Raw genomic sequence first — 21532 nt, forward strand, 5'->3', positions numbered from 1 at the left:
CTGAAAAGTAGTACAGAGATGTGAGGAAATAATGAAAGCAAGCTATTTTTTGTTAAGCCTCTGTAGCGCAGAGGAAAGGGCCTTTGGTCTGTGTAGGGCATATTCTGGAATTAGCAGCAGTGCTGGTTTTTCCTGTGGTTTGGATGCTTCCTGTTTCTGGGTAGAACTGAAGATGAGATGCAAGTGCCAGAATTGTTTTTAGACTGCGCCATACAAGGAATCCCTTTTCTGCTATTTCACGTTGCACTTAAAAAAAAATAATGAGAAAAGTGTTTGGTTTTGTGTCCTTCTGAGTTCATTCCCTCGTGTGTTTTTTTAATCTGCACTGTGCAGTGAAGTTTGGCAAGGCTAGATTTAAGGATGAGAGAAACAGTGAGGTTTTGCTGGATGGACTTAACTACTGTGTGATCTTCTGCAGGAAGTAAAACTGGATCTGAATTTTGAGTGACTTCATAAGAGTTGTATCGTGTAATAACACCTGAAAAAAGAAATACTGTGGAAAGATGATGAGACATTTACTTCACTAAGGAAAATATTAGTTACGATGCTTGATGTCCTGGTTTTATATTAATGATTGTTGTAAAGTTTAAAGAATGATGTCAATACAGAGCTCATCATGAACTTGTACTATTTTTTGGGCAGGAGCAGGCAAGGCGCCCACTCAAAATCCAGTTCTGCTTCTTTAGAGTGAGATGTGACAAACTCTTAACTAAGGAGAATGCAGTCTCCTTTCTTCAGGGTGGGTTTCTGGTTGAGTGGTGCCTGGAAGAGTGAACTGGGATGAGTAATCAAGGCTCCTAGATGTGTCATGATGCAAATACCTAGACTGTGTACATCTGCATTCTGTAGTTCTAAAATTTGAAGCCCAACCTAATTGTTACCAACCCAACAAAGGTGTTCAATCCACCTCTTGGTTTGTGATGTTCTTTTGAAAGTCCCCAGCCGTAGTGATTAGAGTGCCTAGTACTAAGCTAGATAGTCAAAATACTAACAGGCAGCCTGACTCATTGAAGCGTAACAATGCATATGTAAAAGAACAGCTGGATCTAATTTTGTTCTTTTAATTCAAGGGGCATTCTGATGTCACTGAGCTGGATTGTATTTCCCTTCTTTTTTTCCCCTTAAATTTTGCCAAGTGAGGATGAAGATGGATCTTAAAAAGGCATCAAGTCAAATATTCTATCTGTTTCTGTGCTATTCATTTGAAGATGTCTGCAGATCTGTTGATCAGACTGAGTTTGCAGGCCCTTGTGCATTCATCTAAGTTTAATGGCACCAGAAAAATGACTCATAAAGGTTGTAGCAAGTTTTTTGGACTCGAGAACAGGCATCTCATTTATACCGGATGACTGTAACAGTGCAAGAATGCTGACTGGTTGTAAATTAAATCATTTGATGCGGGCTACTTAGTCCCTGAAAGGGGACAGTACAGCTTTAGCTGCTTCTCTGGAGGTTTTGGCAGGGCAGAACTGCTTCCCGAGTTCCAATCTGCACTGTTCATGGGCAACTTTTTTCTCCTTCCACACTAGCATGAACCTGATAAGGCACCTTCATGGGGAACTGTGGTTTTCCTGGTGAGTTATGGAGGAAGTTTTAAAAAGTTGCATTTCTGACTTCCCTTACTGTTAATACCAAGTGTGGAGGTTGGCACTTTCAAGTTTAGTGCTTCAAAACCCAGTGCACGGGCTAGGAAGTGTTAGGAAAATTCAGTTCAGTGTGGTACGTGGATGTGTCTGTGATTGCTTTCTGACCTTGAGCAACTGTGTGAGCGCATTTCGGACCAAGCCTGACAGGGAGCCATGGGATGTAGGGCAGGGAGTCTGAAGCAAGCACAAATTTCTGAAGAATTCCTGAGGACAAATTTACTGTTTTTCTTTGTGTTGCTTTGCTGGACATCTTTATAGTAAGCAGTTCTGAGTTACCGAGTTAAAGATTGTAAGAGCTGGTCATTTTTAGTTGAGGGAGTGACATTAAACTTCTGTTGTTTTAAAAGCATGTATGTGGTAGTCATAGACTATATTCTTCTGTTAGTGCGACGTCGTGGTAAACTGTAACTGCATGTCTATGAGACCTGGGGCTTCTTTGCTTACACTAGGCTTATTAATACAACTCACTTGTCATTTAGGTACCTGCGAAAAGCAACAGCGTGAGAGCATATGAAATAAAAATGCTCTTTCCCCTGTGTGCTAGAAACCACTGCAGATGATTGATGGCAGCATTTGAAGAGCCAGAGCAAATAGCCATGGACTTGATACAGTGCTTGCTTTTTCTCTTTTTTTTCCAAAAAGTCAACACGAGTTGGGAAAGGACAGAAAAGGACATGGTTTGCAAATAACAGAACTGATTTCCTGATAGGCAATGACTCTGCATCTGTAGCTGTGCATAACAGGCATAAAGGTTATCCGTGACTTTTTGGTAAGGCTAACTGAATCACGCAGGACAAGGAAGGAGTATGAGACGTAGGAAAACTAGGGCAAACTGGGGGTTGCCTGGTGTGTTGGAGGCACAACAGAGTCAGTGTACTCATTGAGCAATTTGTGGCAGCATGAAGGCCATCAATTAACAGGAAGGATAAACAGCACAAGGCCTCCTGGTTTGGTCTCTTCTGATGAGTAGCTCTGGAAAGGGTCCGCCTTCCTAGTGGGAACATCCTGTACTTAGTGTGAATGCTTGGCACCGTGTGCAGGTAGCAGTAGGAAGTGCCTTCCTGGTGAAGCACTGAGCTGTGGCATCCCGTTCTACTGGCTTGTCTGCATGGGTAATAAGGCTGTAGGTGACTTTCTGAGTTGCTTTCAAAGGTTTTTAAATCCAAGTGAGACTTCTGAATTCAGCCATCCACCCAAACTCTTGCAGTCTTAACTTACCTTTAAAGTTTATTTGAATTAAATTGTCCTGAATGTCAGTATGACTCCAGGTATGGTGGCTTAAGCAAGTTATCGCATGAGTTCTACTGCCCGTTTCTGTACTGAATGCTTTCTATTGACAGTTTTATGAGCTAGAAATATTAAACTTACTCCATAATGTTTTGTGTATTCCTCTGTCCTCCTGTGCTGTAAGTACTAGAATGCATTGGTAGCAGCACTGTCTTGCCTGCGTAGGCAAGCAGTGTTGCATCTGATGCATGAAGTAACTTTGATGTTTTGTGCTCAAGTCATTCTGAATGCAGAAGAGTTTCGAGACCCTTCTTTACATAAAGCTTGATTCCCCCCAGAAATGTGGAAAGTGTTGTTCAGCGTGCAGGGGTGGGGTGAGGAAGTGAACCGGGGAGCAATCCTGTTGAAACATGAGGCACCTGATAGTCTTTCTTTGCATCTTTGGTGAACGTGTTACCACTTAATGCTAGCGTAAGCAGGGGCTGTCTTCAGAACTTCCTTTCTAAAAGCAAATTTGCAAATCTTGTTCCTGTGACTGTTCATCTGGGTAGTCAGAAGTGGAGCTGCTGGTATTTGATCTTTGGTCTCTTCATTTCAAATAACCAGAGATTCTTATGTAGCGTGTTCATTCTTCAGTTTTGAGCAACTGCAGCTGCTATGACGTAAGGTATTGTAAAGCACAAGATACCTTCAATTTCTTAAAACTGGTTTAAATTATTACTTGCTAGGCAGACGTATTACTTACTACATTTTGTATCATGCTTCTCCAGTACTAACATACAACTTACAAACAGTCCAGGAAATAGAATAAAGCAAAATCTGAGAGGGATTTTGAAACAAGGAAAGCTTGTTTACTAAATTACTAAGCTTGTAGTAATTTCTGGGGGGGTCAATTGTGTAATTTTTCAAAACTTTCAGAATTGTGTTTTAAAACATTGCAGAGGAATATACAAAACATTATGGATGGAATGAGTTTAATATTTCTAGCTCTTAAAGCTGTCAATAGAAAGCATTCAGTACAGAAATGAGCAGTAGAACTCATGTGATAACTTGTTTAAGCTTTCTTCTTGCACAGTGGAAGCAATTTGGGAGAAATTCCAGCTTCTCAGTAACAGCACAGAACCCATCTGGACTCACAGTAGATCTTCCTTTCTGCACAGCAACCCTGCTTGATTATCTCTGGCTATGGGGTAAAGTTATAGTATTTCTGAGCCTAGGAGGAGGGAGATAATGTGAGAGGTGGGCTCATTGCTCTACCTATGTAAGTATTTCAAGCTGGTTTTCAGAAAAAGACTGAAACTCGTGTGCATCCTTTTTGGTCTGTGCTATGTAGGAAACTTGGATGGTGTTTTCTGTATGCAGTAAAGGCTTGCCATAGACAACTAACTTGAGTGAGGTGCTGATGCAGGTTGAATTCAGTGCCTCTTGTGATTTCTCAGAGAACTGTTGAACAGTGGCTACACCCTAGTTCTGAGGGGTGCCACAGAACAAGGTAGGTCTTAATTTCTAGTCCAGTAAAAGATGTTAGCATTTGATAAAGTTGAGAGGTAGTATTTGTTTTCTTTAACGGGTCATAGACTGAATTTTGCTGTTACTAGTAGAAATGTTAATGCTGTAATTGTGCTCATGTAGTATTTCCCAAACACAAGATGATGGGTAGAGATGGAGACTGCTCCCTTCATTTCTTTCCTGCACTGATGCTGAAGGTTAGCATGCCAAGCCTAGGGTTAAAGTCTTGATCAGTAAAGCTTTAGCATAGAGAGACACTATTGTATTTGCATCTGAACGTTGCCATTTTTTTATTATCTTGATTGCTTTGGGTAACAGTAGACTGATGAGTTAAGAACTTAATATTTCAGTTCTTCCTCTGGGTTAGGTTTTGGTGAATCGCTGTTGGATTCTCTCCCTTGTATAAGCATTGTGATCTTGAGGCTGGTATTTAATAACCCTTGAAACACTTTTGATTTCGCTGGAAGCTATCACATCTTCAGGAAACACTTGATAGTTTTTTAGGGTTCTGCTTCAGAAGCTTAATCAGGGAGAAGCAAAGATTCTAGTCTATTTTGCAGTTGGATGTCACTAATTAGTGTATTCCTCATACCTCTAGAGCAGAAATACTTAGACTTTTTCTACCTACTCAAAACTCCATGTTTTCCGCCTGATTCTGCATACTTTACATTTTTAGGAAGTAAAAAGATTATGGTTAGGGAAAACAAGCAGATCAACTGGTGAAAGGTTTGTGGTATGAAGGGAAAGCCTTACTGGCCTAGACGAGCCAACCTAATCTGGTTACCTATGATGTATCCTTGTACCACTAGAGGTTCCTCATCTGTCTTGGTTATGTATGATGTCCCATTTTCTGGTTAGACAGCTAAAATGTGGACAGTGGGAATTTTATTTTTTCCTATCTGTTTGCATAGTGGTTACAAAGTGGGTTTGGCTTTTGGGCTAGATGTGAACGTCTGTGCTTGTACTGATCTCTCACGCATGTTTGATTGCCCAGTTCTTCAGAATGTGGTGCTGGACAAATTAAAACATGTAATGGCTTGCTGGAAAATCACATTTGTGGGAATCTTCTGTGAGCTCGATGTAGGTTCAAGTGCGTTTTTCACAATGCAGCATTATGAAATGCTGAGACTGAAAGACCATTCTTGTCATTGCTGCAGTTCATCAGTTTATTCACCGCAGAGCTTTTCCCTTTTGTAACCAACAAGATAAGGGCCTTAAAGATAGGCCTGCCTTCACTACCTGGCACAGTGCATCTCTGCGGCAGCCCGATACTGTAACTGCATCCTGGGGAAGGTGGGAGCTCTGCAGAGAGACCCGTGTGGCTGGTGGGCTATCAGGAAGGAGTGGGATGTACTTTGGCCGTCACAGCTTTTGGCAGAGTAGGAACCATACTGAGCTCTCTCTTAAGAGTTTTCTGTAGCCTTCTAATTAACTTGGATAAAAGTAACGTTCATAGAGATGGGAAGTGGCATGTCCCCGACACAAGTGACCTAATTGTGACATTTCTAAGGAGAGAGATCTCGTAAGTGTTTTTAAGAACTGTTACTAATAGCAGTTACAGAGGTAAAACATCCTTCTTCGGTTTGCCTGAGAGGAAGGTTGGCATAGGAAACCGGAATGATTGTCTCCTAAGCTATGGAAAAAAGGCCTTACCCCGGAAGGTTTGTAGCAAGGCCAGTGTGAGGCTTTGCAGCTTGCATTACTGATAATGATGGATAGTTTACTGAAGTTAATTCACGAGATTCTCCTCTTGTTCAGTATGAGAAACGGAAGAGGATGAGTTGTGCATTGAGAAGGTGGCAGGTGGCTTAGCAAACGTTTTCCTACAGAAAGTGTAATCTCTGCTGTACTTCTGCAGCTTCACTGTGAGCACTGCATGCGGCAGTGGGCACCTCAATATAACGGGCATAAGACTGTGAGAGAGCATCAAAAGGAGGGTTACAAAGACGGTGAAGGTTCTGGAGAGCAACGTGTGTGAGGAGCAGCTGAGGTCCCGTGGTGCGCTCAGCACAGAGCAGAGGAGCTGAGGGGAGGCCTCATGGCGGCTGCAGCTCCTCACAGGGAGCGGAGGGGCAGCGCTGAGCTCTGCTCTGTGTGACAGCGACAGGGCCCGAGGGAACGGCATGGAGCTGTGTCAGGGGAGGGGCAGCTGGGGGTTAGGGACAGGGTCTGCACCAAAGGGCGGCGGGCATGGAACGGGCTGCCCAGGGCAGTGGGCATGGCCCTGAGCTGCTGGAGTACAAGAAGTGTTTGGACAGTGCTCTCAGGCATAGGGTTTGGATTTGGGTGGTGCTGTGTGGAGTCAGGAGTTGGACTTAATACAGCGACAGTGCCACTATGGCTAATTCCCTACTACAGCTTCAGCTTTTTACTTTGCCTTTCTTGTCAGCGTGGTAGTCTCATGCTGATGGCAGCCAGGTATACGAATTGATCTCGATTGGCAGGGAGCTGTGTGCTTTGGACTCGGAGGCAGATTGTGTGACACACTGCTCACTTCTGTCCTGGCTTCAGGGGCATGAGCCTGGGCCATGAGGCATGGCGGATGGCTAGGCCTGGGGAGCTGTGAGTGCTGGCCACTGCTGTGACCTGTAGGCTGCCTGTCACTGCAGTGTGCTCCTGAGACCCTAAATATGGGTTGTGTCATTCAGCCTGAGATGGGCTTGAGTTCAGAGGTATCTTCTGATACACACAAAAGAGAGTAACTGAGTAGATCGAATTCCTAGATTTTTGCAGATATTGGGAGAAGAAGGGCTGAGCTTTGCTAAGATTAGGTCCAGCTCCGTGGATCTTGCCTTTGGGAAAATTTTAGCTTGGATTCCTATGGGGTGGTAGTATAGAAAACATGCTGCTCCAAATTCAGAATGCTTGCCAACATCTCAAACCACTTCTCTCTGCTCCTTTCTTTCCATTGGGGTTTCTTACTACTTTTTGGCGTGACTAACCAGTGAATGGCACTATGTCTTTGTGCTTTTAACACTTCACATAAAAAGCACATTTTATCATGCAAATACTGAAAAATATTCGTATTCTCTATACTGCATCTTTTGGGGGGGGGGGAATTTAGACCAGAAGTGAACACAAAGATTTCCTAATCTTTATATTTTGGTGCTGCAACACCCTTTAGTCTAAGGAAGTGATCTTTGAAAAAAAAAAAAAGAGACTGCTGGAAGTGCGCTGGTGCTGGCTAAGGGAAAAACTCCAGAGTCAGAAGTCTGATAACCCATTTTACCAACTGTGAGTACTAACTCATCTGGTAAGCTTGTAGGGGATTTGTACTTTGGCATGGTTGGCTTTCCCTTTTAAGTGGTAGATTTCTTGCGTCTAGCAAAAGGTCAACCAGTGAAATTGTTCTGCAGCTGTTGCCTTTTAGAATAAAAATACGTATTTGAGGGAGCTTGAATTGTTTTAATATGACACTACAAAGAACTGGTTTTGAAACATTCTTACACACATGTGGCTGCCATCTGAAATTCAGTAGGACATAAAATTTCTTAGGCATGCTTATCTCAGACTCAGCATTTGCACGTGGAGGTTCTAAACTACAGTGGTAGCTAATAAAGGCTGTTATTTGCTGATGCCAAACTTAGCAAACCAGAGGCTGGGAAGTGCTCCAGTACTTTAGGGAGAAGAGTATTTCTTTGTACATAAGGGATCTAAGTCCCTGTTCTAGCTTCAGTGCTGGAGCAGTGCCCTGCTACCTTGCGTTCCCCACCCCTCGGTGCAGCAGCTGCCCAGTCTCTCTTTGAGTTCAGCAGCGAACAGTTAACCTTTTAAAAGCTCAGTCATCTGGGAGCTCATTATTACGACTTGTACTTCTGAAAGTTTTAATTATTCTTGGCAAATAATCATCTGAAGGCAGCTAATTTCACTCACCAGCTACGCTCCCTCCTTATTTTCTACTTGATTTTTACCCCTGGTTTCCTTTTCTTGTGCCCTTACATTTGGATGCTTCCTTCAAGTTTTTAGGGAGACAGGTGTTTTCATTTGGATTGAAATGAAAGCCCCTAATGACTTCTAACATCAGACATCTGCTGTTAATGTAGAAGTAGTCTGAGATGAAGGACTCACTGGAGGCAGCACTGACCTGTACCCTAAAAAAAAAGTGAAAATAGACTTTTTAGAATTGGTGATGAGAGTTTTTTGTTTTTCAAGTCCTTTGACATCTGCTTGCATGAAACATCTGCTGCGTCATATGTAAGAAGAGAAGGCCAAGAGTAATAAAGCATTTCATTAATGTTTAATAGCATAGTGATTAGCAATTCAGCAAATGTCTATGCCCATGGGAGATTGGAACTTATTTGATTAATAGATTAATTGCAACCTGTTCCGGTTGTAATTGCAGGTGTAACTTTCTATGGGTGTTGCAGACTCACCAGCACTGATGTTATAGGCATGCTTACACTTCCTGTTTCCTAGCTGAAAAGCTGAAAATCAAAATACCAGACAAATCCATATAGTGTTTTTCTGAAAGGAAAATGACTTTTGCTGTCAGAGTTTTTCAACAGAGATCCTCTGTGCTACCTCTGAAAAAGAATGGCTATTATCTCTGAAAGCACAGGGCTGCCTTCTAGAAAGTACTTTTTCTTTCAATTATTATCTTTCCTGCACTTTCTTATTTCAGTGTTGTAATGGACTTGAACCGTCTCTCTGAATTTCACAGCTAGTTCCATTTTTTTCCAACTTTTATCATGGGTGTGCTGCAATTCCTGCTGCTTCTGGCCTCGCCCCTGGCAGAGCACAGTAGATTCTACAGGACTGAGATTTAGAACTAAGCGGTTCATCAGGTCACAGGCTTTGGAACAACCACTTGAAAATGATTAATTGAATTTCAGGTTGTGGTCTGAAAGAGACATGAGGCTATAAATCAGTTTCTGTTCCAAGTTTGGTCTCAAGCTTCCTGAGAGCTGGCAGGAATCTAGAAATGGTATTAAGTCTCTGAGAGACTCTCAAGCTCACTTCCATTCAAAGAGACCGCGGTGAGCTAACGAAGAATTTGATTTCTTCCCTTCAGTTAACCACTGAGATGTGGGGAAGAAGTGAAAGAAGAGACGGAATTCTTCTTCTATTCCCCCAGGGGACTATAGCTTGTCGTGTGCTCCCTTAAAAATAAGCTGTTTGTCTTTTCAGCTGTGGAAAGAAGTGTATCGTAGTTGTATGAAACCTAAGTTTTCTGTCTAAGGACTGCGTCCTGCATTGGCAAGAGCAGGCTGGAGATTACATAAAATGGCACTGTATGGAGAAACAGGTAGGAGGCCCATTTGCAAAAGGCCACACAGGATGGAAGTAAGGCGTGTCTTAGTGTCTCTATTTCTATCCAGCATACCTTTCTGACGGCTCTCACTGCTGTATGGTGGAGCTGTCATCTGTCTAGCTTTCCAGGGGTTAAAGAAAGCTAGCCCATATTTAAGGCAGCCTCGTGCCGAACCAACATTTTTTACCCTGCTCAGTACCCATGCTGCGGCTGAAGGTCGCTGCACTCAGTAATAATTTTTGACTAGAATAGAGCTGACACACACAGTTTGTGCTCTGACTCTTCCTGGGTGTTCTGCATTAACAGCTCTCAGGCCAGCATTCAGAAGCGTTGTGCTCCACAGCCCTGCTGTGCGTCTCCATCTTCTGTCACTTCGGGATCTTAACCACCAGATTTTTGCATGAGGACAAAGAGTGGAAAGTTTGGCAGCATTGTGGAATTTGGTAGGGAAAGGAAGCCTGCATTCCTTGCGGTTGTGTGGTGACAAAGCGTGCTGTGACCACACTGCAGAGACAGACATGCACAAGCATTCTGTGTCTTGGGTCCCTTCGTTCACACTTGCTTCACAGAGCGGGTTCATTATCCTCATGTTGCGAGGGTGCTTAACATTTAGCTTTTCCCTTCTGCAGAGGGCTGGAATTCCTGTGAATGGCCAGGAGAGGTGCAAGGGAAGGACTATATCTGTATGGGGTGATGCTGTTGAAAGCAGCAAGTTTACATTTATGCTATGAGCTGCTGGTTGCTATCACTGATCCCTATTTTTTTTTCCTCAGGGAAGCCCTGAATGCTAACAGTGTGCTAATGAGTATGATATCTGTCTCTAGGCCTTTTAGGATTAGAGGAATCACAGCGTTTTACAAACAAAATCCTCCAAGCTGCACGTGCGTGCTATCCATCAGTAGGGATTGGAGCAGGATGCAGCATCTGAACTTTCTGACCCGTGTGTTAAGCCAGCAGAGCTGCAAGTGTTTTGCAATCACTGATGGACTAGCACTAACTGGGTAATGGTGGCTGTTGGAAGAGGGTTTCTTTTTAACCTAGATCTGCCCATGTTGGGAATACACCGTGTCTGGCAGCAAGAGGGAGACTGGGGTTGGACTTCATTTGCACCACACATGTAAATGAGGAAAACTGTGATCGCTTTTGACATTTCTCTCTGCTTGAAATTGCTTGCCCACAAAATGGACTTTTCATGCCTGGCTAGCTGTTAATGACTGACATGGGCAGATTCCCAGCCCTGGCCTCTGTAGTTAAGCCCCTTTCACTTGTTTTTCCTTTAAGCACTGGTTTATTTCAGTGATGGGTTGGGGCAAATAGAGGATAATCTAGGAATTAACCTTTATTCAGTAAATGACTGAATCATCATATTTCTGTGGAAGGAAGTTATTTCTCTGAGCCCTAGAGTAATTTCTGACATTCTTTTGGTGACAGCAAGGTAGCATTAAAAGGAGCCTTGTGATTGACAGCATTTGAAATGCATTTTTGGGGGAATGGGTCAGGCAGCTCCAGGAATTTGTAGAGAGGACCTCAGATGGAAAGACCTGTCTGTGTGTGACCGCTGCCCTGTGCAGCCTTTTGCAGGTGATGGGACATGGATGGGACAGTGAGACTTCTTTCTGCTCTGTGGAAATGCTTGATGTCTCTCAAGGTGACGGCCTGAACACTTTCTCCAGTGAGGCTCAGTAGTGCAGCAGTTGAGTGCAGGTGCCCAGCTATTCAAGCTGTTCAGGTGGAAGCAGGAAGAAGAGAAAAAAAACAAACCCGAGGCTTTATCATAGCCTTTGTGCCTCTTGCTGGAAACTACTTCCTTTCTCCACTGCACTAATGACCCTGTGCTCCAGCTCATCACTGTGCAGAAAGCTTTGCAGAAGAATAAGAAGCATTGTAGAACAGAGAAAATGATGGAGGCAGCAGAAGAAAAGGAGAAAGCTCTAAATGTGAAACATACAAGAGGAGGATTGTGTATGCCAAGAAATTCGGATCTACCTGTGCTGCTTCTGTCTGTGTATAATGCCAGAATTTATGAAGATTGTCATTTGTCTTCTTTTGCAACCAGAGGGTAGGATGGGGCATATTGAACTCAAGCATTTGAACATTTGAAGGTGTTGCCCTAAGAAGAATAAAAACTAAGTGCAAAAATGAGCATTACCTTTAGTTGTGAGAATATGGTTGCTGAAATTGTTCTTGAAATAGGTCAGTATTTTATCCCTGAAAGGATGCTGCCTTTCCCTCAAAAAGATGTCATCCCTGAAGAGGACCAGAGGTACACTACCTTATGTGGTCGCAAGAACCAGGTCGTAACCTTGGTGTATCAAAACTGCAGCTTTCTAGTTTCTTGTGTTTCATCTGCTTTGGGCATCTTCTTCAAAGTACCTTGCTGAGACTTCAGTCATTTTGGAAGGAAAAAAAGAAAAAAATCCAACATACTCTTTAGCCAAGGAAACTCCGAGAACATCTCTTCTGAACTATATCCAGGTGATATTTCTACACTTCACTGAGTATATATTGATTCTGACATGCTGGTGGGCACTGCATGGAACTTTTCACCTCCATTTGCTCTGATGCAGTTCAAGAAGTTTCAATCCATAATCCTTTAAGATCCAGTCATTTTGTGATATTATTTAAAGAAAAACAACAGAAAGATCCAGATTAGGATTGATAAATAGCTGACATAGCTCTAGAAATCTGGATGGGAGCAGAAGAGAATGTGTTGGGAGATAGTTATCCTAGTCCATGATAGCAGATTAAGGTAGCGAGCCAGAAATAATCTTGCTTTGGTGGTTTTATATCAACTACAGCATTAGCATAGCTATGAGGAGCTGGGGTACAACCTCAGAGAGAAGACATGCGTCTTCATGCATCAGCTTAATTGGCTGTGGTTTAAAGTTACAAATCCGATGATGTCTTGGCAATCTTTAACTTAGAGCAACTGTATTTATTCAATATAATGAGCAGATTTAGAGACAGGGCTAGGAAAGTTGTCTTCAGAAGCGATAAACAGGTTTTTGTCACATTAGGGTTGCATCAGTAATTATTTAAAGGCTGAAAGGCACTGGTTCCAAGTCACTCTTCTGGGACCATGCATTAGCATCCCCTTGCATTCTGGATTTTAGGTAAATCAAACTGCAGGAGAAATCTATTGAAGGGTCTTCTCACAGTGCCGTTGTTTTTGCTGCTTCTTGAAGGAGTGTAGCGCGTACCACAAGAGCTCCATGTTTCAGATAATCTGCGTCCTCTCTTGTGGAAGGGCTGATGCTGAAGGTTGAAGCTGCCTTCATTGCTCTTTGGGCTGAAATTCTCAGTGTGTAAACTAAATCTTTCTCTTCCTATGGATGGAGGTGAGAGAAGAAGTACTTCCTCTTTGAGTCTTTGACTTTTCACCAGTGTCACTCATGAAAGACAAAGATGAAGGAAGGATGAGCAAGAGCTTGATGTTTCTACCCACCTGGTGTTTTGGTCATGCACTGGCAGCTTGTCTCTTCAGCATGTTTCGAAATGGTTTTAGCCTGCATTATATCTAGCTGTGTGCTTTTTCTTTTACACTGTGTAGGACATCTGTCACTGTTCTTTTCATGAAGGATTCCCTTAGTGTAATCTAGGTTTGGTTTTTTTAAGTATTTGTGCACGGGTAATTAATGACCCACTTTGATGTGAAATGACTGTTATGTATTTAAGAAGCATACAGTGAGTTAGTACAGTGAGAATTCTTGACGTATTCATTGGAGAGAAATGAGTTCTTAAGAGCATCACTCTGTGACACGAGCATCAGAAGCTCTCTTCTCTGCTACATCCAGTTGAGCTTTTGTGACTGTGTTAGTATTTTGTTTTCACCTCCATCAGGAGTGATGATTGGAAGTCTGGTTGGCTTCAAGACGGCTCAGGCGACTGACTAAGATGACAGTTGCTTCATTCAGTCTGTTTCTGGGATGCTAGATGTAGGTTACTGTGTAACTGGTTTATGGTTATCCCTGATGTTAGCACCCCTTGAAGCACTGCCTGTGGAGCCGCAGCAGATGGTCGGGGTCAGAGCCGAAGGAGACGGATGTGAATGGAAGGCATCAGAGTAGGCACAGATTGTGCTTCTGCTGGGCTGAGGTACCAGGGGATAAATATAACCTCAGCCTTGCATTAGGGTAACTCCTGATTTTTTTCGCAGTATATTCAGTCAGCACACATGTGCTATCTTAAGAGCTTGAAGCAATAACGTGACTTAAGAGTGTATATGTGTATTTTAAGGAGCTAGTAGAGGGATTGCTAAAATAGTTTTTACACGTACATGCTTAGTACATTCATGTGTTTCTTCAGTAATTCTCTGAGATAAATGGTATTATTTCCATCTTACTGGGATAAATGATGGAAAAAATCGTTTATCTTGCTGGTGGAATTGAGTTGGAGATATAGAAAATTCTTGTGTTAGTTTCAGTCATGTAGTAATATTGTTAAGCACTGCAAAATCCACCTGGAGAAATGAGTGTTTCATCACAAGAAGTGTTTCTATGACTGATAGGGTCTAGATCCATCCCAGCTTCATTACGATAGTTAAAATCTGTTATGGGTTTTCAGCTACTGAGATGATAGCACTGCATGAGTGGTGGTATGCAGGTCAGACAGAATGAGAAGACAGGGTCTTCCTGTCCGTCAAAAGTCAGAGCTGTACCATGTGTCACAGGAGCCCCAAACACAACTAGCCAAAATGACTTCTTATTGGTAATTTTTAGTAAGGAAACGAGTAGGTGGAGATTGTTTAAGCTCCCATTCCTGCCAGAAGAACTCTTTTCTCCAGTAGGTGCAAGGTGTGTTGGTGAGGTTACATGGTGAATTCAATATTCCTCTTTCGTAAATTCACTCCATGGGATTTCAGGAGAACTTCGGGATTCTTGCAGAGTTCCTCAAGCTTTAGTAGTAGTGACAGGCACTGCATGTGGCTCTCTTATGCTTAGAATATGATATCCATGTTTCAACAGCAGCACCTTGCAAAGTGTGAGCTTTGAGCATCTGTGTATGAGAATGTTTTGTAGCTAAAGAGTTTTCTTCCTGAATATTCCTGAAGATTTCAAGGTTGATGGATCTAGTAGGACTAGTGCATATCTGATCCTAGATAGTCAGGTTGCAAGATTTGCAACCCTGTGATCCAAGTTAAAGTTGAAATACCTTCTAGTTTTAAAACTACAGATGCAGTAGTAGATGAGGAAGGAAAAAGTGATGCGTAAGTGTAACCTCATGAGAAAGGTGTATTATAGCAACAGCTGTGGAATAAAATATAAAACATAGCTCTGTTAATTACTTGCGTGTTTTCATCCGTACCTGCAATTCAACTCATTTCGCTTATATTATCTGTTAGGCTAGAAGCTCCCTAATTTGTTTAGGGCTCAGTTGCAGTGGGTATTTGCAGTAAAGTCCCCAGTTTATTATGTATATGATGAATTGATTTTATCTTAACAGATTTTTCAAGCTGATATAAAATGGGGAAAATAGTGTTGCTGTTCTCTCTGCCAACGTCTAGTTAAACCATGGTTGAATGAAACTGGGAATTGAGTTCCCTTCTCAATTACATGTCTTTTTTGTTGGCATTTCAAGGAGAATGGTAAGGAAAAGGATTTTCCATCATACACCTGTTTCACAGCATTGTTCTGAATCTGGCTGTGGTGAAATTCACGTGGTTTCCACCTGTGAGCTTTCATTTTTTCTCATCATATTTTCTCCTGCTCCTCATCCTTTGAGGAGGGGAATGAGAGAGCACTGTGGTAGAGTTCAGGTGGCCATCAGTGTGTTGAAATTCACTTGGCCATCAGCATGGTGGAATTCAGTTGGCCATTAGCCTGAAGGCTGGAGTAGAAGTGTTATGTTTGCTTTTACATTATTTACATTGTTTTTACAGTATCCAAGTAGAAAGCCTTCTAACCCTTCTAGCTGATACCTTGTATAACTGTAAGATCAGAAAATAGAAGTGCAAAGTTAATGTTTTCCTGCCTTTTACCACTGATACTTTATTGTAAGCAGATAGTTCTTGGGTTTTGCAGATCTTTGTTTTTGAGGGAAAATACGTTCAATGACATGGATATTTTCAGTGGTGAAGTAATTAGGAGAAAGGCTAATCGACATGTGATTCTTACAGCAAGAGAACTGTTGTATCTTTCCAACTTCCAGTTTTCTTTGGCTCCGTTTTTTGACCTCGTTTATATTAATTTTATGGTATTCAGTGCAGTACTCTAACTTCTTGAGAAGGGTTCCTAATTGTTTGCATTTCTCCTTTTCTTTCCTTTGCAGAACCGAGAGCTCCAGATTATGAGAAAGCTGGATCATTGTAACATTGTCCGATTGCGTTATTTCTTCTACTCCAGTGGAGAGAAGGTAAGAATGAAAAATGGGAAGGTGCTTCCTAGTACCCATCTAGGCCGTAATGAGCTGCTTGAGTTTCCAGAGACAAGAAAGAGTGTGAAGATAGTGATAACACTGAGAAGAAGCTGTAGTGATGCTGAACAGGTTTTGGGAACAGATCTTCGTTGTGGAAGTGTGGTGGTCCATGGGTAGTGTTAATAATGTACCATAACAATAGTGTAACAGATTTAGGTACGCTCTGCCTCTTTTTTTGGTGAAGCACAGCAGGGCTTCGTTTGCTCATTTTACTGTTACCTTTCCTGAAGTATAGATGTGTTTTTTAGCATTCTAGCATTCTAAGCACTCTGGATTTATAGAACTTACATGACGTTTCACAGACCCAGTCTCTGGATGCTTCTGTACCCCTTGCCATGATTGTAACGTTTGTCAGAATGCATATGCTCCAGAAGGAGGAGCAGATTCATAGAATCATAGAATGTCTCAAGTTGAAAGGGGCACATAAGGATCATCAAGTCCAACTCCTGGCTCCACCCAGCACCACAGAAAAATTAAACCCTATGTCTGAGAGTGTTATCCAAATACTTCTTGAGTTCTGGCAGCTTGGGGCTGTACCCACTGCCTGTGGGAGCCTGTACATATATATATGTATGTATGTAGCTGTGCATCTGCACTGCTCTGAGGTACTGTATACCTGACAGCAATAGGAAGACTATTAACTGCAACTGCCATGCAGTGGATTGGCAGAATGGGAGAGGGAAAGCACTTCATAGCCTTCACTCCTTGTATGCATTATTTAGGGAAGCAGCTGGCACTCCCAGGATGACTTGATGGCAGGTCTCTGCAGTCTTATACAGTGCACAGAAGGAGAACTCTAGAGGAGCTTGCCTCTGCCTATGGAAGGCTCGCATAACCAGCATGTGAGAGTCAGGGAGAAATCTGATATTTTTTCTTTCTTTTTTCTCAATTTATTTATTTATTTATTTATTTATTTATTAAACTTAGGTCATGCATTTACCATGCTTGCCAAACAAAAGTAGAGGGAATATTTCCAGGTTTTTTTTATATCTGTTCTTTTGGTGGTAGTTTGCTGGTGATGGTTTTTCAAGTATATAGTGATCATTTAGCATATAATCAGAAATTCTTTAAGCATTATGAGTGTAAGGAGAGAAATACCATGAAGGAAGGCGTGGTTATAGGCTCTGTATTTAACTAGCTTGTAACTTGGCCAGAGTGAAGTAGAACTTCATGAGACAAGCAGAAGACAACTGCCTTACCTAATGTCTTTCAGGACTCTTCTGCCAACAGTGGAAATGTTAAAATTTCAGAATACTGTTCCAGGAGCCTTTGTCTAATAATAACTTAAGTAAAAGTCTTTTGGAAATCTTTAACTTGATGTTGAGCTTGAGACTGGATTTTCTACTTAGTTCTTTCAACTCCACATGCCTAATTCTTGGCAAAGCTAGTTTTGTTTTTAGCAGTGTAGTTTCTGTCCATTACAAGTGAATCTTAATGCTTTGGGGAGTAGTTTTCTTTCACATTCTTTTCCGTTCTTTGTTCACACCTCTGTCCTGTGCCTTTGAAATTTTCACTTCCACCTTGCTGCAAAATGGGGCAGATGGGGACCAGTTCCTAGGGTGTAAGTACACCCAGCACCAGCATCAACAGTAGTGTTCAGCTTGCAAGGTGTCTTTGCAGTTCTCTGTGGAGTGGTACTTAATTGGCTTGTGAGTATTTCCATGCTGGCAGCAGTACATGGAGCTAACTGCAAATTAGTTTGTCATCTGCTGTTTGGGAAACGCTCTGGATTGCAGCAGGTCAGGGTTCTGAAGTGATGAGTGTGGCTTGCAATTCTTGTCTGTCTTCATATAGAATTTAGCATAGATTAAACACAAATTAAAACCTAACTATGACAGAAATGTTTCACATGTAACTAACTGCTGCTCTTTAATAAAACAGCTTGACAATGAACTTAATGTTGGTACCTACATACTAAACATTTGCATGCTGCCATGGTTGTTGCACCTGTTGGTCCAAGTTGGAAACTACTTGGACTTCTCTCCGCTTACCTCCCTGCTGCTGGGCTCCAGGGACTCTAAGCCTGGAGTTTTTGTTTGTTTCTTTGTTTTGGTTGGTTTTTTGGTTCTTGTTTTTGGCTAGTAATTGAAGCTTAAATTTACGTCCAGATTCTGTCTATATAGACTGGTACTCTTTGAAAGCCATGTGCTTGAATAGTCACTTCAGTTCATTTTAGGCACTAGGCATTTTTGGGAATAAGGCAACCTTAAAACTGATTTCATTCTTGCAGAAGAGACGATTACATTTTTTGTTAGATAACTTGAAGCAACAGGAAATAGATGAAATATAAAATAAATTCCAAGTAACATTTGATAATAGGACTGCTATTCTGCTGCATCAAACCTATAGCTAGTTTATAGAGATTCAGAGTGCACTGTTCACTCTTCTAGCATCTGTCCATTGAACTGGTTAAAGTGTTTGAACACCCTATGTTCTTCTCTTATAGTGAATTTCTCATTTTTATTTCTTCCATTTGCTTATATTTCATTCCTGCTTTTGCCAAAAGCAATCCAGTATTAGCAGCAGTGAGTTCTTGTAGTAAACATAGTTTTTATTCCTTCTCCTTTGTTTTCTGTGTCTGTGTGAACCCCCCATTTCCAAGCATCTATGGAGTTGTATTTTATATAGGTATACCTTATGAAGATGTTTGCGTGTGTTTGTATATGCTTACTTTATATATATGTGTATGTATTTATACATATATTCCTTTACATATATAGGTTTATGTACTGACAGTATATTAATCATGTTAGACTAATAATTTCCAGTTTAAGATTACTCACAAAGAACATATAATATACGTTAATAAGACAGTTGACAGACATGGCATTCAAATTGCTTCTGTAAACTGTATATACCTCAGTTCCTTCTACCTGTAAGTTTGCAGACATTCATCAGACCCGTTGCATAACTCAGTTCTTCCAAAAGATTACCTTAATGAATTTTCCGGAGTAGATTCTGATTTCTTTTTTTTCTGAGGCTTTTTGAGATAGCAGAGCACTGACTTTTGTTGCTGTAATGTGCTTTTTGGTGGTCTAAAACCTGTCATAATGAGCAGTAGAAAGAAATGGAGGGGAGGCAAGAACAGCTAACTACTAGATTGATTTGTGAAATGTTCTCTTTATAGAAGTAGCAGCAAGTCTATTCCATGTGTAGTTTAGTGTTTCCCTGTTTTCTAGATATTCCTTGGTGAAAATGGGCAGGTTTGTAGGGCTAGCCAACTCTGCTGTGGTTGGTTGTAGTTTTGGTCTTCTGCCTTATAGTATGGTCTTGAACTAGAGACCTAGTTTGGGCAGCTTACCTCAAGGAGATCAGACCATATTAGGAAGTCAAACTTCATTTGATTTTGGTTCCTTTTCCTTAATTTCAAGGACTGCTTTGCATGTAGCGTGATAGATAAATGTAAATGCTGTTATAGTGAAGCATGGAGTAGTCTTGCTGCCTGCCCTATTTAGATTTCAGCAGCACAGAGCTTTTGAACCATGCTTTAAGTTAGGGTGGATGTGGATGGACTGAATACTGCTTCCTTTGGCTTCTGTGCTGAGAGTATTTCTTGATGTTTTATAGCCCAAACTAACTTCTTAGATTAATGGCTGCTGGATTAAACTATTCAGCTTGGTAAATCCTGAAATAAGAGTTCCTAATCCACGTTTCTTTTCCTCTGTATTTCTGGTTTGGATACCTGTTGGTGGTACTTCCTAACTGTCATGTTTTCCTGTGTGGATGTGTTTGAGTGTTTGATTGATCCGGATCCATGCCCAAAAGAGGAAGAGAGGTCAATGGAAAGATTTCTTCATACATCACTTTGTATAAAAGTAAACTAAATACTGGTTTTGTTGGATAATTGCATCTCTGGTTATGTAGCTTTTTTTTCTCTTTAAGGTGGCTTGTTATTCAGAGTTGTCAAAGTGTATTTGAAAGATCATAAATATGCAATATGCTCACTCTTTTCTGGAGGCTGAGGTGGCCCATCTGCATCCTTTAATTGATCTTTAATCTTATTTAGCCTTAGTGTAACAGCTTGCAGCTGAAAGTCCGTGCAAACTCAGAGAAGAAGTTTTCTCCCATAGACTGAGGTTTAAAATTAATGTGCAGGGCATAGTGCACAGCAGTTTATAGGTGCAGCTCAGTGCGTGTCTCAAATGTTCTTTGGCAGCAAGTTACTAAGCTACAAAGAAGAAATTTGGAAGAAGAGAGTGACTGGCTGGTTTGAAAGTTTGGGCCTTGCTGAACAGCTGTTGTTTCTCCAGGTTCACATCCCTATTGGGAAGAGGTGCATCCTCCACCTTCAGAGGCATGAACATCACCATCCTTTCTTGCAGAAATGACAGGGAAAAAAAATGGTTTTGTGCACTGTATGCAAATGACGGAGCCTTGAACCCAACTACGAATGGACAGAGACTGTGTGAATGCTTTTCACCAGCCCAGTTAAGTGGTGAAGGGCCGTTGCTACAGATGAGTTTAGTCACTGTGATCCATTTAATCCTTGGCAGATCTGCTGTGCTGTCAACAAAGGAGCAATTAATGCCAATTATGATGAGTTTGTGATGTTGGTATCTTTAGTCCTTGCCTGAGGCCCGCCACGCTTGTTTCAAAAAGGCTACCAGTCATCAGATAATGATTATCAGTTACTGGTGCTAGGGCTAGCAACATGCTGGGAATTTCCTTAGTTGCAGCTAGGAGCAGTCTCTGGTTTTGAGTAGATTTTGTTACTAGAAATTGCTGTTATGCCCTCTGCAGCAGGGCTATGCAGTAGGCCGCAGAATCCTCAGTGTGGACAGTGCCTGCTGTGGAAATGGGATGCTCTGATTTCACTGGGTCTATTAACTGTCCACTATACCTGGTGAGTCACTTTTACCTTTGCAGGTCGTTCTTCCACCAGTTATAGCCATTCCTCGCAGCTGGGCTTGTTCAGCCTGGAGAAGAGAAGGCTGCGGGGTGACCTTGCAGCCTTCCAGTACCTAAAGGGAGCCTACACAGGATGGGAGTCAACTCTTTATAAGGGTAGATAATGGCAGGACAAGGGGAAATGGTTTTAAGTTGAAGGAGGAAAGGTTTAGGTTGGATATCAGGGGGAAGTTCTTTGCCAAGAGAGTGCTGAGGTGCTGGAACAGGCTGCCCAGAGAGGTTGTGGATGCCCCACCCCTGGAGTTGTTCAAGGCCAGATTGGATGGGGCCCTGAGAAGCTTGGTCTAGTATTAAAAAAGGAGGTTGGAGCTTGATGATCCTTGAGATCCCTTCCAACCCAAGCCATTCTGTGATTCTCATGGCAAGGTATGCAGGACAGCCTAGTCAGCCCCACTTTCTCCACTAATTTTCATCTTTCTACGAATTTGGCGCCAGCCTGTAGCATAATGTCTGAAAGATGTGGTTCAAATGGCCACGGATCACTTGTGTCAAAGATCACAAATCAGTTCCACCTTTTAGATATTGGGTGGCTCCTTCCATCTTCATAGAAATGTTTATCCTTGGAATTAAAACAGAA

General features: G+C 41.9%; 1 protein-coding gene across 4 annotated transcripts in view; it reads left to right on the plus strand.

The window, feature by feature from the left end:
* GSK3A (glycogen synthase kinase 3 alpha) overlaps window positions 1–21532 on the plus strand; it is a 142049-nt gene that overhangs the window by 62581 nt on the left and 57936 nt on the right. For all 4 annotated transcript variants that reach the window (XM_416557.8, XM_004938179.5, XM_046913697.1 and 1 more), the window contains one exon: window positions 15901–15984. In XM_416557.8, coding sequence (XP_416557.4) covers window positions 15901–15984 — 84 coding nt within the window. The remainder of the gene's footprint in view (window positions 1–15900; window positions 15985–21532) is intronic.

This window comes from Gallus gallus, chromosome 1, assembly GCF_016699485.2.
Source record: "Gallus gallus isolate bGalGal1 chromosome 1, bGalGal1.mat.broiler.GRCg7b, whole genome shotgun sequence".
NCBI lineage: Eukaryota > Metazoa > Chordata > Aves > Galliformes > Phasianidae > Gallus > Gallus gallus.